At 42.2% G+C, this 15,732-nt stretch overlaps 1 protein-coding gene across 3 annotated transcripts; it reads right to left on the bottom strand.

Annotated features, from left to right (window-relative positions):
- Positions 1-7,229: 7,229 nt before the first annotated feature.
- Positions 7,230-15,389, bottom strand: TGIF1 (TGFB induced factor homeobox 1). 3 transcript variants are annotated; one of them, XM_019755784.2, is made up of 4 exons: positions 15,121-15,389; positions 14,680-15,005; positions 9,056-9,282; positions 7,230-8,274 (listed from the first exon to the last, which is right to left on the bottom strand). In XM_019755784.2, the coding sequence occupies exons 2-4, from the start codon at positions 14,693-14,695 to the stop codon at positions 7,699-7,701; spliced, it is 819 nt and encodes a 272-aa protein (XP_019611343.1). In that variant the 5' UTR covers positions 14,696-15,005; positions 15,121-15,389; the 3' UTR covers positions 7,230-7,698. The 3 variants fall into 3 exon arrangements, with proteins under 3 accessions (XP_019611343.1, XP_019611347.1, XP_019611345.1); XM_019755788.2 differs by lacking the exons at positions 14,680-15,005; positions 15,121-15,389 and adding an exon at positions 14,315-14,629; XM_019755786.2 differs by lacking the exons at positions 14,680-15,005; positions 15,121-15,389 and adding an exon at positions 12,745-13,220.
- Between the last annotated feature and the right edge of the window lie 343 nt (positions 15,390-15,732).

Below are 15,732 nucleotides of genomic sequence, written 5' to 3'. Positions count from 1 at the left end.
CCTTGAGATCCTCCCATCTTCTGTCTCCACTTAAGAACATTACACCTGGTCTTGGTAGGGCTGGCCTGGCACTCTCCAGCCGCCAGCGCATGGTGCACTGCTTCTTCTGGCACCTCCTCAATGGCACCACCCCATTCTATGCTCCCTGCCCTCATATTCTGCTCTCTGCAGCTGCTTCCTCTTCAAAATTCCCATGACTTAGACTCTCCAACTTAATATTAATATAGACTATTCTCTTCCCTGGACAGAAGAGTCATCCCTACAGTTTACAATTACCCTTTGACAGTTTTGCCCAAAGAAAGGAGTTATTTCATCATTTTGAGAAAACTGAATTTCATCATTTGGAGAATACTGATGATCAGTATTTATGAAACATTATTTATGAAACTTTTTTTAAGTTTTTTTTTTAGGGGGTGGGGAATATTGGGGAACAGTGTGTTTCTCCAGGGTCCATCAACTCCAAGTCAAGTTGTTGTCCTTCATTCTAGTTGTGGAAGACACAGCTCAGTTCCAAGTCTAGTCGCTGTTTTCAACCTTAGTTGCAGGGGGCACAGCCCACCATCCTATGTGGGAATTGAACTGACAACCTTGTTGTTGAGAGCTCCCCCTCTAACCAACTGAGTCATCTGGCCTCCCTATGAAACTTTTATTGATTTCAAGTACCTACACTGTTATTAGATCTATATGTATTATTTTCTATGTCCTTAGAAAGTTAAAGCTTTCAGAGGCTGAAGAGATCATGTAATCCAACCTTTTGCTATACTGGTAAGAAAACCAGTTTAGGGAAGGTTGTGTTACGCTGGCCTAGTATATACTTAGTTCCTCTGAAGCTAAGCGCAGTGCTCTTCCTTCTACATCAGGTGGCAGCTTCAGCTGTACATCAGTATCCCAAAAGGCAAGATGCGTCCAGCTTGGTGAATGCATCCACGTGCAGGAAGGGTGGCACACACCGCTTCCACGGGGACAGAAGCTCCTGCACTCAAGACCTTCCTGGATCTCACTCTGTTACCTCTTCATCTGGCTGTTTATCTGTATCCTTTATAATAACACCCTTTATACTAAATTGGTGAATGAATTAAAAAGGGGCTAAAAAAAGAAAAAAGGAGAGCAAAGAGTGAAGAAGAGAGTTGAAGGAATGACTTTTTCCTTGACTAATTAGGAAATGAGGCAAAAACTCCAATACACAAATGAGATTCGAGTAAACCAGTCATTATTCCTAGTAAAAGACTGACTGTGATATATTATAAATATTCCCAGGAGTATAAAACAAAGAGATGAGGAAACTGAGGCTTGGAGAGATCAAGTAACTTGAAAAGGCTAAAAGATGAACTCAGTTTTCTCATCTGATCAAAGTGATCCCTAAAAGTCCTTCTATCTCCAAGAAAAATTGAACAAATATACCTCTGTTTCTATTCCACAGTCATAATGAATTTAGCATCTTTTACAAGAACGGGGGGAGGGGGGGCGGAATCACAAAAGGCAAAAGGAGATCTCTTCAGAGTATTCCACTGAAGTGAGTCCAGAGAGAGAGGAGAAAGCAAATCAGAGAGGTTCTGGATACTCAGCCCTTCAGTAACTAAGAACTGGTGTTATTGTGAACTTAGCAGGAATGATGCCAATAGTAAAAATTCAAATAGCTTAGTTTGAGAGAGATGATGGTTACCTAGTCTTTGGCATAAGGGCCACCACTCTCCCCAGCCTACAACCCGTTATTGAAGCCCTCACACCACTTTCTTGTATAACATCCTAGGAAAGAAGGAAGCAGAGATAGCATTAAGGATGGGGGAAGGGAATTGTAAGAAACTGGAGAAAGGCCAGCTGGAGGTGGGAAGAACAGGCAGGGCTAGGGCCTGGCAGGACAAGATCAAAGGCTGAAACTGAATTAGGAACATTCACCTGGCAGGTGGAAGCAGAAATCTGAACCTGGCCCAGGTAATGCTAGGTAGATAGAGGTAGGACCTTCTGTCTGAGATGCAACAACACACATTTGCTTTGCTCTAAACTTTTTATAGAGTTTCCACTGTTACCTCATTAAATCCTCTCAACAACCTTGTTTTTACCAAATTTAGAGATGAAGAAACCCAAGGCTTACAGATGCCAACTAACTTGCCCGAGGGTGCACAAATCCAGTTCTTTCACCTATGCCCCAGTTGTTCTAAAATACCTCCCAAGGCATTGTAAAAAATAAGGCATTTTTAGAAATCCAAATACAGAGGCATAAAATCCTGGAGGCCAAAATTGCATGGGCCTTCAAAGGGAAATAAAGCCCAAGGACAAGTATTGACTTGCAATTGAGTGTAAAAAGGATGAAAGACAAATTTAAAAAAGACTGGGTGTTATCTGACTGACAACCCTTGAATATAAATGTCTTGGTAAGGAACATTTGCCTATGTTTATAACTCAGAATTCCCAATCCATTGCCAAAGTTCCAATTAACATTGCCAACAGGCTGTGACATCGTCATGGGCAGGATATGTTGCACTTAGTAGCTGCTTTACTGATAAGAGTTCCCCTAAACTGAACTACTTATTCCAGTTACTTCCAGCATCAGGCTAGCAGGTATTAATTTACATACCCACACAAATGTCATTGCAAATGAGCCTAAGAGCCCAGATTCTCCATTTGCAGAGATTTGAGTTACAAAGAGGAATAACCCCTCCCCCACACATGGATGCAGGTTTAACATTGTGACACCCAGTGCAATTGTGGAGAATGCCTTTCAAGAAAAACATGCTTCTGTGTGAACCCAGTGGGCAGACGTAGAAAAAGGAAGGCAGAGATTAGAGTCTACTTTACAGTTCTTTTGATGTTTTCCGAGCCAAGTAGGGAAACCTGTGCGGCTCGGAGACTGATCAAAGGTACCTCTGCAGATTTAAATTAACAAGAGTTGGCAAATCAGAGCAGCACCTGCCAGCGACTAGAAACACATTTCACCAAATAAAGTTAATCTTTTAGTCAAGTTGGAGATGGCAGGTTTTATAAAACTTACACAGGGTAAATTTATACCTGCTATATCTTAGGTCTCTGAAGGGAAAATAATGCTCTGCTTTATTTTCTTCACATGGAGTTGTTTATTTTAAAGCTGATCTTCACCCCATGGTGTATATCATTTAAGACCTTTGGATCTAATCAACATACATTGCCTTATTTCAGAAAAGGTGGATGTTTGGGGTTGGAAGAAGAGTGGGAAAGCACTGTCATACATCTTCATTTTCCTTTTAAAACTGAGTGTTGTTCAAAGAAGCCATATCTTTGTTCCAGAGCAGTCCCTCATCTCTATTTGGGGAAATATAGCTTAAAAGACATAATTATTGTACAGGGAAAATTGAAAGGAGCAACACAGGGTAACTGTAGACACTAGGATAAATCTAAAGATTCTCACAGTCAAAATAAAAAACAGAAATGTACTAAAAATGGTAGTAGTCCAAGGTCACAGGCTCAGAAAGCTGATAATTAGGGACATGAAATGCACTGAATAATAAATTAAGTGTTAAGACTTAATATAAAGAAACTACAAAACAGATTTCTTAGCATTGGAGAGTTCATTATTTCAGGCCCTGGCCAGTCATAAGATTTAGGAAACCAGGAGGTTGTGTCAGATCCTGCAAGTTTCCCTGAGAAGCAGAAGTAGCCAAAGAAAAATGGAATGGTGTGGGGTGGGGGTTGATAGACAGAACAGTAAGTTGAGGCTCGTGGAAGATAAAACTTGTATTATATGATTATCTGCCAAAGCAACCACCAAATTTTTACTGACCAGTGTGATTAAAATGGGGTGTTTCCAAGTCATTTCATTTCAGGCACAGTGAGAGAGTGTAAACTTGCAGAATCACCCAGTGGATGTGGGCTCTATTACAGCTGGTAACCACAAACTTTGATGAGTCTCAGTTTCCTTAGCTACACAATGGGAATACCATCTCTCATCAGGGTTGTGAGGCTTAAATGAGATGTGCACATAAAATCTTCAATCAATATAGTGGTGTAATAATGTAAAAGTCAACAAATATCTTTCCCTTTCCAAATTAATCTAACATTTTTCATTTCAATACTGGATTCACAAATAATACCAGATGACATTACAATTGAAAGAATCAGATCATTTAAAATAAGTGATGTTCCAGATTGTGGAGATTTACAGTACACATAGGCTGGAAAACAAAATGTTAACTAACGTAATACATATTGGCTATTCACAGAATCATTTGAGCAAATTTCAAAACAAAAATCATTGGAAAGAACTTAAAAGCAACAGAATTATAACATCCTCCTTTTAATTACTTAATGAGAACTAAAACTAGATCTCTGAACATTTACTCTCTAGCCAGTTTCCAGAGATAAACTTTACATTTTGATTTGATACAAATGCATTTTTAGTTTCCTGCTATTTGTTAGAGGCTTGGCTTTACACACTGTGTGGACTATATGTATACTACAGTATGAGCTCAGTGCCAATTTCAAATTTGTTAAACTCTAATTGGATAAATTGACTTGGCTTGTTTAATGAATTATTTAGGGCAGTGGTTCCCAAACTTTAGCATCACCAGGGAGCTTTTAAAAATTCTTAAAAGTGAAGCTACAGTTTTTTTTTTTTTAAGCTTTCCAGGTGATTACAATGTGCAGATAAATAAATTAATACAAATTATCCAATCTGAATAGAGAAACAACATTGAAGAAAAACAGCCTTGGAGACATGTATTACAATCTCAGGTGATCTAATCTAAATCTACTGGAGTTCTAGAAAGCAGAAAAAAATTGAAGACATGGCCAAAATTTCCCAAATTTGGTAAAAAACAAAACATAAACTTACTGATCCAAGCACAACAAACCCCAAGCAGGATAAAAACAAAGAAAACCATATCTAGGTACATTAGTCAAACAGCTGAAATTCAAAGATAAAAGAGCCAGAGAAAAAGACATTAGATACAAGAGACGATACAAATGACAAATGATGTCTCATTGGATACAGTAAAAGCCAGAAGATAATAAATGTCTTTAAAATGATGAAAAAACAAAGACTATCAACCCAGAATTCTATCTTTAGTGAAACTATCCTTCAAAGATGCAAGTAAAATAAGTCATTTCCAATTGACAAAAACAGATGATGTGCCACCAACACACTGGCACAATTCTCAAGAAATTTCTTTAAACTGAAAAGAAATGACAACATGTCATTCAGACTCACAAGGAATGAAGAGCCTCAGAAATGGTAAATATTTAGCAAACATGAAAGACTATATATACCTTCTTTCTGCTCTTAATTTTTTGTTAAAACACATACCTGTTTAAAACAAAATTACAACATTGTCCTGTTGGATTTATCATGTATGTAGCTATAATATATATGAAACACAAGAAAGAAAGGAGAGACTAAATGAAAGTATACTGCAAGATTTTGTATTTTGTATTAAGTAGTATAGTAACCCTATGTAGATCGTGATCAATTAAAGATGTATGTTGTAATCAAAGAGCAACCATCAAAAATAAAATGTCAAGTGTATTTGAAAAAAACAAAAAAAAAACAAGTTTATAAGCCAATAGAAAAATAAAAACAAAATACTAAATATTCATATCACCCAAAAGACAGGAAAAGAGGAATAGAGGGAATAAAACCCTAAATGGTAAACAAATCCAAACATATCAATAGTTACAGTAAATGTAAATCAACCAAACATACCAAGTAAAAGGCAGAGATTGTTAAGAGATACAACTATATGTTATCTAAAAGGAATGAACTTTCAATACAAATAGGCTAAAAATAAGGAATTGAAAAGGTATACCATGCAAATACTAAGCAAATCATTTCTATTTGGTTTAGATTTGACGTTTTCTTACATTTACCTTTTCAGCTACATTTATTAAACACAAGTTGTCAACCAGGATCTAGATCAATTTTCAAGAAGGGAAAAAAAGTTAAAACAATTTGGGGTGATTCATTTTCTTAAACCTGTGGGTTTCATTTGACCCTTGACATTTCCTTTTAATCACTCATATGGCTCCTTTTCTCCTTTCTAGTATGATTCATAAAACATCTTAACAAGGGAAGCCTTTTATGATTTGCTGGTCTCCCTTATCTGTACTGGAATATTTTCAGCCTTTGATCTAACTATGAGAGCAAGTAATGATTCTTAATCACCTTCATCTCATTTTTATTTGTTTATTTTGTTCCTTTTATATACTTTATTTCATTTTTGGTTTTATCTATTTCTTTGACCTTGAAATGGGTCCAGCCCACTTCTGGTTTATGTGCCCCTTCAAAGCTGTGCTCCTCACAGGATACAGTACCACACTTTTTCCTCATTTTTCTTACACCTCCTGGATGTCCTTTTCAGTTTTTCTCTCTCATCTTTGAGTTTAGCTCTTTCTACAGTAGGGACTTTCTAAATAGGGTTTCAAAATTAGACAAACTTAAATTTGTTAGAATTTTTCTACATGTTTAAACAAAACTGAAGCTATGGTGCTCCCTCAAACTTCATAGCTGGGTCACGGCTGGAAATATGACTGTTATAACAAAGAAACCTCATACTAAGCACTACTACAAAGAATGGTTTTGTGGCATGTGACAAATCTCCTCAACCATATAAGCGAAAGAAACATCAATTCCTTTCTGGCCATCCTGGCTTAAGTAATTGTGTATCCCAACAAACTCCACTTATTTATGACACCATATTTTTTCATAAACTGTGACCTTAGAATATAAACCTAATAAACTAATAATCCCACAGAAGACAGAACTCCACTGTTTTAATCACTTTAGAAAATGTTTTAAAACGTGGTTTCGATACTGCTGTATTGAATAATGCTGTATTTGAATGTACAGTCCTTACCTATTTTTAAAAGGTAACATGAAATAAGGGCAAATGCTAAGTGACTGCTTAGGCGGTTTACTTCTGAAAGTTTAAGCCATAATCAGGTGCTTCGAGACTTTTCCACACTGGCCATGTCTTAAAATATGCAGGACAGATCACCAAGGGATTTAGTGGTTAGCTAAACACTAATGGAATGATTCATTTCAATTTGCCATGTAGTTTTAAGTAAAGCTATGCCTCCTATCAAGAGTAAATATCACATCCTGTTTATACATACTGGCTTGTTGTCCACAGTTCTTCAAAAAGCTGGTGACACCCCCCTAACTCACACTCCACCCTACCCCCAACTTCCTGCTCATTGGGGTGCTATATTCCTACTCATTTTTAAGAAGCACCTCCCTCAACAAAATACTCTGTTACAGTAAATTTTAAAGAAAATACTTTATTATGTCATGAAAAAAAGGTATCAATCAACTAGATTCATACTTATTTGAAAAAAAAAGAAAATTTATTAAACAGTATGTGGGCATCCTGTTCCACATGGGAATGAGAAGATGCTATAGGTTTTCTAAGTATTGCACAGTCTGAAAAAACACCAACAAAAATAAGGGAAGGGGAGGAAAAAAAAAAAATCACATGATCTTGGGAACCATCTCACATTATGAATAATCTACCAAGAAACATTAAAAAAAAAACCTTTGTTTCTACAGTAGCTTTGAGTTTATAGTTCTTGGAATGACTGTATTCCATTGAAGACATCTCAGTAACAGGAAGCTTCATTTTAGCAATCCCATGTGCAAATATTAATAAAAAAATATATAAAATAATGCAATTCATCTCTTGCCATCACCCCGGCAATCATAACATTTGTGAGAACTGTTTTGTTTGAAAAGGGTTAAGCTGTGAGTTTTGCTTGAAGCTCCATCTCTGCAGCCCGTTTGAGTGCAACATCCACTAGAAGCTGGAATCCACTAAAATCCTGGTTGAGGTCCGGTGGAGTAGGGGGAGGAGTGTTGAAAAGACCACTTTGTGTATTTGTACTTGGTCCAGATTTACATGTGTCCTCTGGATATATGAGGGAGGTGTCTGTAAAGTTGCTGGCTGCTATCTGTTGTATATCTGTGTTTTGTCCTATACCAACTGGCTGGCAGAGAGAGAAAGGCACATCTTTCAATGCAGTCACAGTGGTATGACAGATCACTGATGGACGAGCCAAAACTGATCCCGGAGAACACGACTTAGGGGACAGTGGCCTCCCTAGGGCTGGGTTTGGTCCAGCTGTACAGGAATGAAATGGGCTTTCCTCTAGAGCTGGCATGAAGTTTTTGATGCCCATTGCTGACTCCACAGAGCTAGCATCAGAAATCTTGGCCCCACGGCGCGAAATTGTGAACTGATTTGGATCTTTGCCATCCTTTCTCAGCATGTCAGGGAGGAGCCTGCGGCGGGCGTTGATGAACCAGTTACAGACCTGAAATCACATGGGTATACTTTAACACTCAGCAAACAGGTTCTGAGAACCTTTCACAAATGCCTAATTGATCTCTCTCTCTCTGCATTAAAGAAGGCATGAAAGGGTTTATCGGAATTTACAAAGTTATTTCAAGGTTATTTGAGCCCAGCCAAGAAAAAGAGCTGCTCCCGGTCATAAACCTCCTCTTCTAATACGAATTCCCTTTTATTGTCTCATCATCCTTCAATCTTTTCAGGAGGAAGAAAAAAGTATAAATTCTCAAAAATGATTTTAGAGCGGGAGGTTTACCTTTTGACTCTCCCCCATATTAACCGATTAACTATAGCCCCAGCGTTTAAGTTAATCAACTACAAGAGAACCTCTCCTGTATGAAAAGGGGCCACTCTTCCCAGTGACTGATTTTTCCCAGTTCAAATGACTGTGTCAACAGACATAACATGAATTACCTCACTGAAGCCTGTCCTTGTTTAAATATCAAACCAGTTTCCTGGGTAATACAGTAAGATTTAACCTCCTTTTTATGTTCGTTGCATAAAGGAAGGCTCTTTTAGGCATTAAAAGCAATGTTATTTGACAGATGACTGTCAAGTGTTTCTGTTTCTCTAAATAGCCAGTTATCAGCTTTCAGCATTATAATGTTTACAAGAAAAAGGTATTTCTACTTTTTTTTTTTTTTGAGTGGGGAGGCATTTAATAATTTGACATACAGGAATGCTATAAAATGACTTCGGATAAAAAAGAAATCTGTGTGCAGACACCTAATGTTCTTTTTCCTTACCTGTAGTGTAGATAGGTGTGTTTGTTGGGACAGTAATGCTTTTTCTTGCTCTGAGGGATAGGCATTGTATCGGTGCTCATATAGCCAATCACGGAGAATCTGAACAGATTCCTTGGGCAGGTTGCCCCTTCGCCTTCTCTTGCCTGAGCCAGCAGAAGAGGAAAGGTCCAAGGGGATGTCCATGCTGTCGTCATCCTCAGTCTCACTGCCGGATGCTGCAACAACACCTAGAAAAGGACAAAGGCCAGCAGTCAACCACTTTTATCAGCAGAGCACCTACTGCAAAGCTCATCTCTTTGGACCATTTAGTGTAAACATGTTTCTCAACTACTGAGAGCAAGGCAGAGGACCGGTGTTTTCTGTCCTGAAATACCAGAGCATGTGTAAAGTCTCAAGAGTAATTTTACTAACAGCACATTCTAGATTCTCAACCAACTATCAGATGCCCTTTCATACCCACTTTCCTATAGGATTTAACTTCTCACATTCCTTTGGAATGATGCTCAGAAGTCCTTCATCTAATCCAGCAGAGGAGAAAAAGCTGCACCCAAAGTGAATATAGCTCACCACATGTGAATCCAGAAAGGTGCTACAGCAGACGGAATGTGTTTAACCACCTTCTCTTTGAGGCCATTGCTATCTAGGATAAAATGAGTATCCTAATGTACAATTTAAATGCTGTTCTTCCCTCTTCCACTGAAAGTTTGAAATAAAAGGGAAGATTCATACAAATTTTTCACAGACATAACGAGGGAAAATTAAACATTTAACACAGTATTCTAAAGATAAAACGTCAAAATTTTCTGCCAGTTCCGTGGTCATTTCTTTTTCATGGTTACTTACCTTTATTCAAAACTAGACACCTACTTTTAATGGCTAGTACTAGTCTCTTTACTAAACACAAACCATTGTAGTGTTCAGTGTCATTACACAAAAATATTTTTCTATTAGTACTTTAGATGCCTAATACTGAGTAAAATTTTAAATTTCCATAAACCTCAACTGCCAGATTAATCTGAACCTAGAATACTACATTATCAATAAGCAGAGTTCAGCGTTCTGAATACGCAACCTCCAAAGGAAACTCTCTTTTGTTTGTAAGTACTTTAATCCTATGAGAAATTTTAAGAATTCACAAGCCATAGAGAATATTTAAATTACACATAGACTGGGTTCAACAAAAATTCAGACCTGGCCCTTTTAGACATAATTTTGAACGTTAAAAAATTTAAATAACAAATGCTTAGTCATTAAGTATGCCCCCTTTCAAAACTACAGTGGGCAACTCTTAGTGACTAAAGAAATGCATTCTCTTTTTTGAAGACAATCTAATATTTTAAAAATGTACATGAATTATAAACTATAGCATGCTTGAAAATACTAGCATTGCTATATAAAGGATATTAATTAAAATAACATGAAATTTAAAGGTATGCATTAACTTTTTTGTCACAACCTTAATTGAGTGGTTTACCTTGATAGCAAATAAAAACAGAATATTCCTCATAGTGCTAAACCAGTCAATGTACTTTTGAGGATTTAAAAACAAGCCATCCTTTTAAAGCCTTTTAACACAAGGAAACAAAAAGCTACTCATTCAAAGATTTTCGGATGAGCTCTCTCCCAGTTGAGTCACTTTACTTGGAGACACATTTTTAGTTTTGAACTGTAGGGGGCAGAATGTACTGGAGGGAGTATTCATAGACAAGGCAGAACTTTCAGAATACAAAGTAAAGCAAGATCTAACAAAAGAGTAGGATGATCTTGCAAATTCACTTTAGCTCAAGGCTCAATAAACAGCCATCAATAAGCCATACAAGAATCCTAAATTTTAACCCCCACGTATCTGATGCTTCCCTTCCCAGCTTTCATTGAACTGCTTTAAAAAAATAAATACACTTAAAACTGAAACTGCTTTCACTACTGAGAAAAATTTTAAACCTACATTGAAATTTGGGTAACAAGCTATTCATTAAAAAAAAACACCTTAATTGAGTTCTTGTTTTACATTTGATTTGATAAAAAGAAATCTAACTTTTTAATGATTGAATGATTAAAGCAATTTGTTTAAAACTCCTCAGTCTGAAAAGCCAGACATTCAAGGCTGTTATCCCCCCTCCCTTTTTCAATCTAAAAAAGTGTGAAAAGTTGTGCATTGAACAGTGAATTCTCAACTGTAAGTTGATAAGAGTTTGAAACAAACAAAAAACCCTGAAGCCTGCACTTTGATCTGCTTACTTAGTTTGACAAGAAGCCTGATCTTTCAGAATAGGTTAGTGACACACAAAAGCAGGTTTCAGTTAAGCAACACCAAAGTGCAGTGCGACTTTACTGTTCTCAGTTCATTTAAATAAATGAATGCCAGGCCTCTGGACCTCTTAACAAATATTTCCAATATGTGCACAAAAGCTGAAGTAACAGGAAGTTAAGATTACAGTTCCTTGGCTACACCAGCTGATATTTCACTGCAGCAAACCACGTTTGCTGCTGTCAGGACTGTTTTCACTAAAACTCTCCCTCTGGATTGTGGCTCAACTTGGAAAAACAAAAAGACTTTTCCACGTTACTCATTTCCTATTGTAACAGAGCTTTTGAAAAGTTTCCCGGTTATGACTTGTTTCCAAACGTCCTGTTCTCTGCTTACACTTTAAAAAATGTGGTTGGGGGGAGGGGTGTGAGGCTCACAGTCGTTTTTACTCCATCCACATACAAGGAAATGTTGTTTAGAAAGCCACAAGATGGCCTATGGATCCCACAGCTCTAAAAAGCAATCTTGTCTGAATAGGAACTGGGGGCAAGGAGTAGGGCCAGAGACAGTGGTTGTAAAGTTGGACTTAAAAAAAAAAAAAATCTAGAAGAGGCTAGAAAGGAATCTAGAAATAATAATCGAAGGAAAAATTTAAGTATACAGTCAAGAAAAAGTGAAACTAACCTAACAAATTTCTGATCAGAACATCTCAAAATGACAGGATTCGTACTAAACCCCAAGGGGCACTTGACTGGACGCAGCCACAGACGAATTCGAAAGCAAGAATTCCACAATGTCAGAAACGAGGAGCAAAAAGACTAAAGGATTTTCCTCAACGAACCTTATTTCTGATTAGTTTCAAGCCACGTGGGGAGATTTTTTGGCATCCTCGGCTTTCAAAGAGACACTATTATCACAAACCAGTCTTACAAAACCCCCCGCTCTGCGATTGCGTTTAAGGTACTTTTGTTTTCAAGAAACATTGAAAAGATGTTCAGAGACTTTTACTAAAGACACACAATAGTCCAACCCCACGCCAGGCGAGACAGTTCTTTTAGAGTTCTCGCAGAGAAAGCCGGCCCCCACCAAGGTAGTCGCGGGGTGGGGTGTGGGAGGGAGGCAGGACACAGGAGGCCGCGAGGGAAGGGAGGAGCCGGGGAGGGAGGACCGCCAGCAAGCTTTTGTTCTTGCGAGTTCCTCAGCCTCCGCTGAAATCGGCCCCTCCAACTCTACGAGTTAGCACAACAGGGACTTAAAGAGTTTCGTATTACAAGAAACCAGACACGATGCCGTGAATCTCTACATTTTGAGGGGCCTGCCCACCCCCCTAGGATTTGCCAGGAAAACCTAAAAAGGGAAAGAAACCCGGGTAACCTCGGCTGTCTCCGCTCCCCCGCACCGGCTCTGCACCACTTGCAAAGTTTCCCCTCCACCACGTCACCTTTCATTGTTTCCATGTGTCGGGGCTCAGCAGCAGGACTTTGCGCGCCCCGGGCTATTGACCCCGAGTATTCCTACCCAGCAGCCGGCGGGTCCCAGCCTCGTTCCTCTGATGGGAAGACGGCGCTGGGGAGGGCTACAGGAGGGTGAGGGGTACCCGAATGCCCAGGGGATGGGGACGCCACCAAGGGCAGGGGTCGAATACCTGAAATTGCGGCGGGGGAGGCTGGGACACTAGGGTCCCGGGGGAGCGGTGAGGGGCGCCAGAAGGGTACCTGAGAGTGCTGGGGGCACCTGGGAGGGCCCGGGGAAGGCATGGGGTGCTGGGGGGAAGGTACCCAAGGTCCAAGTAGGGGTGGAGGGGCGGTGAGGACCCGGCAGTGCTAAGGGGGTAAGTGGGAGGACCCAGGTTGATCAACGCCTCCCCCATCAGAGCCCGAACAATGGGGGGGGCGCCCGCCCCCGGCGGAAGCCCAGCTTAGTTTTCGGCTCACAAGAACCACTCTTCAAAAACATACCCTCCCCTTAAACTCATCCCAGTCAGTTCTAGACACGACAGTCCTTCACCAGTAGACACGGCCTTCCAGGGGCTACCCTGGGCACTCCCCGCGCGTCTTCTACCCTAGCCCAGTTACTTGTCCAAACCTCTACGCCCTCGTCTTCTCTTTCTGTCTCTTGGGGAGCGGTCCGCAGGGAATACCATACCAACTACTATGAAAGCCCCGGGTTTTGACGTTTAATTTTACTCTCGCTAGGAACGCCTGAGGAGAGGCGTGTTTCAAAGCCACCAGCCCAGAATTAAACGAGTGAAAACGGAGCCGGGGAAACCGTCTTGGGCTTGAGGCTGCCTCACTCTATAACTTTATTCGCTGGACGACTCTGAAAAAATGTGGAGTTACAAAAACTCTGGGGCGCTCCCGCGCGTGCGCAGCAGCGCCCCCCCCAACCCGCCCGCTGGCGTCCCTGAGTGATTAACTTCTGTTTTGAACCACTTCACATAAATCACAACAGAAAAGCCAACTGCGGCCCACGACGGAACATTCGGGGTACCTCCCCGTCAGGGACTCAAAAGTTCACTTCAACAGGGAGTTATTCTTTGACCTTTCGCGGTGTTTTTTTTCCCCCCCGTGTATTTTGTTTTTAAACCAGATTGACGGCAAGTTTTAGTTGTAAGTCTTCCAGAAACGCTTGGTGGAAACAATGACAGGCTCACTCTTTACACTTACAACCAAGCCTGCCTGTCATACTTGGACTCGTTCTGACTGCACGCCGCTTTTAGCTGCTTGCCCTCAGTCTTAATTCTTCACCTCGCCCCAAATTCTTCGTGGGAAAACTATGAGAGGCCGGGAATTTTCGAAAGTCTAACTTTCCAAAGTTTCCGAGCCGCGAGGGCAATTAGAGGGCCAGAGTCGCATTCTTTAGATTATGAAAACACCCCATACCCAGAGAAGACAGAGCCCGGGCCCAGGTGGGAGGGAGTGGGGGGGCCCCGGAGACTAACTTTCAGACAAAGGCGCTCCCCGCCACCCCAGGATCCCGACGAGGAAAAGCGGGGCGGGGGACCCCCTTACCCGGGCCCACACACCCCGCCCGCGAGAAAGAGTGAGAAGCCACGCGGCGGCTCAGTGGAGCGTGGGGTGTCGGCTGAGACAATGAAACTTGGAAGCGCACAAACAAGGCGGTGAGCTTGTTTCTTGACAACGTGCCAGCAGCATGGAGAGGCCCGTCTCCCCACAACAGCCCCTCATGTTGTGTCTAGAAGGAAAACAGCAACTGCCATTTCAGACGCAGCCTCAACAAAGAGAACCGCCGCGGTTTCAGCCGAAGCCCCCGGGCTGGGAAGTCCACCAAGTCACTCTCACCCCAAGCTCGGCGCGGCCGGGCGGCACGTTTCTTCGAGACTAGCTTCCACCCCGCGACAGCCCGGGAGCCTTACCTTTCTTGCTTTTCATTCTGAAGCTCCCCTTCCAGCGCGAGGCAACACTGGGGTCTCGGGGGGCCTGGAGCAGGGGCGCAGGGGAGCAAGTGATTGTTCTCCTTTCCGGCGGACTCTCCCGTAACTTGTAGGACGCACTCCAGCAGTTATTGCTAAACAAGGCGCTCAGATCCCAGGCGCCCGCTTCTTGGGTGGAATTCAAGTGACACTTGGGCTTCCTCCTGCCGGGATCTTCTGGCAGCCGTCCGGGGGCTCCCCTTCGCCGAATTCGCTCCCCTCCCCACTCCGCTCCTTTGTTCCCGGCTCCTGCTCGGCGCACCTCGGTGCTGTCAGAGTGAGAGAGGCAAGAAGGGAAGGTACAGGAGGTCCTGCCTCCGCCCCCAGCCGCCCGCCCCGTCCCCCGCCCGCCCTGCCGCTCCTCTGCCCCTCCCCCGCACCTACCAGCAGGGGAGGACAGCACAGAGGGCCACAGCCACGCCGCCTCACTCCGCGCCCGGCTGGCCACTGTCACCGGTCACTCGTGGGGGCGGCGAAACCCAGAAACCCGAGCCTTCCTCCCTGCCGCGCGCACGCTGCCCGCATCCCTCGCTCGGCCGCCGCGACCCCAGCCAAGCACCCCAGGTTTCTCCTTTGGGCCTTTCTTCCTGGGACTGGCGATGTGTGTTTGGTTAGGAAATTAGAACAGATGGAAAAAAGGCCGTTCTTCCTTCCCCTCCTCTACCCCAGAGAAGAAAAGCCCCCCCGCCCTTTCGTTTTTGACAGCTGCCCCACACTCCACTATCCCGGTTCTAGCCGCGGGAGAAAACAGCCGCTTCGGATTCAAGGGGCGGGGCACCGTAGGAAAAGTATTCGGGACAAGAACCAACTTCTTCCAGAATGAGCGGCTGCTATTGACACGCGGGCGCGGCGCGTCGCACCCTTCTCCCGGGGCTCTTCCTCCAACAGCGACAGTGCGCGGGAGGGGGGGAGGATGAGACACAGACACCCGAGGCGAATGACTGTTCCCCCGGGCTAAAGCTGCGAGTTCCGGACTGGATTGCTAGGCAGTTTCGA

This window comes from Rhinolophus sinicus, linkage group LG09, assembly GCF_036562045.2.
Source record: "Rhinolophus sinicus isolate RSC01 linkage group LG09, ASM3656204v1, whole genome shotgun sequence".
Classification (NCBI taxonomy): domain Eukaryota; kingdom Metazoa; phylum Chordata; class Mammalia; order Chiroptera; family Rhinolophidae; genus Rhinolophus; species Rhinolophus sinicus.
Note: the sequence above shows the minus strand (reverse complement) of the source record. Positions and strands in the feature narration are given on the sequence as shown.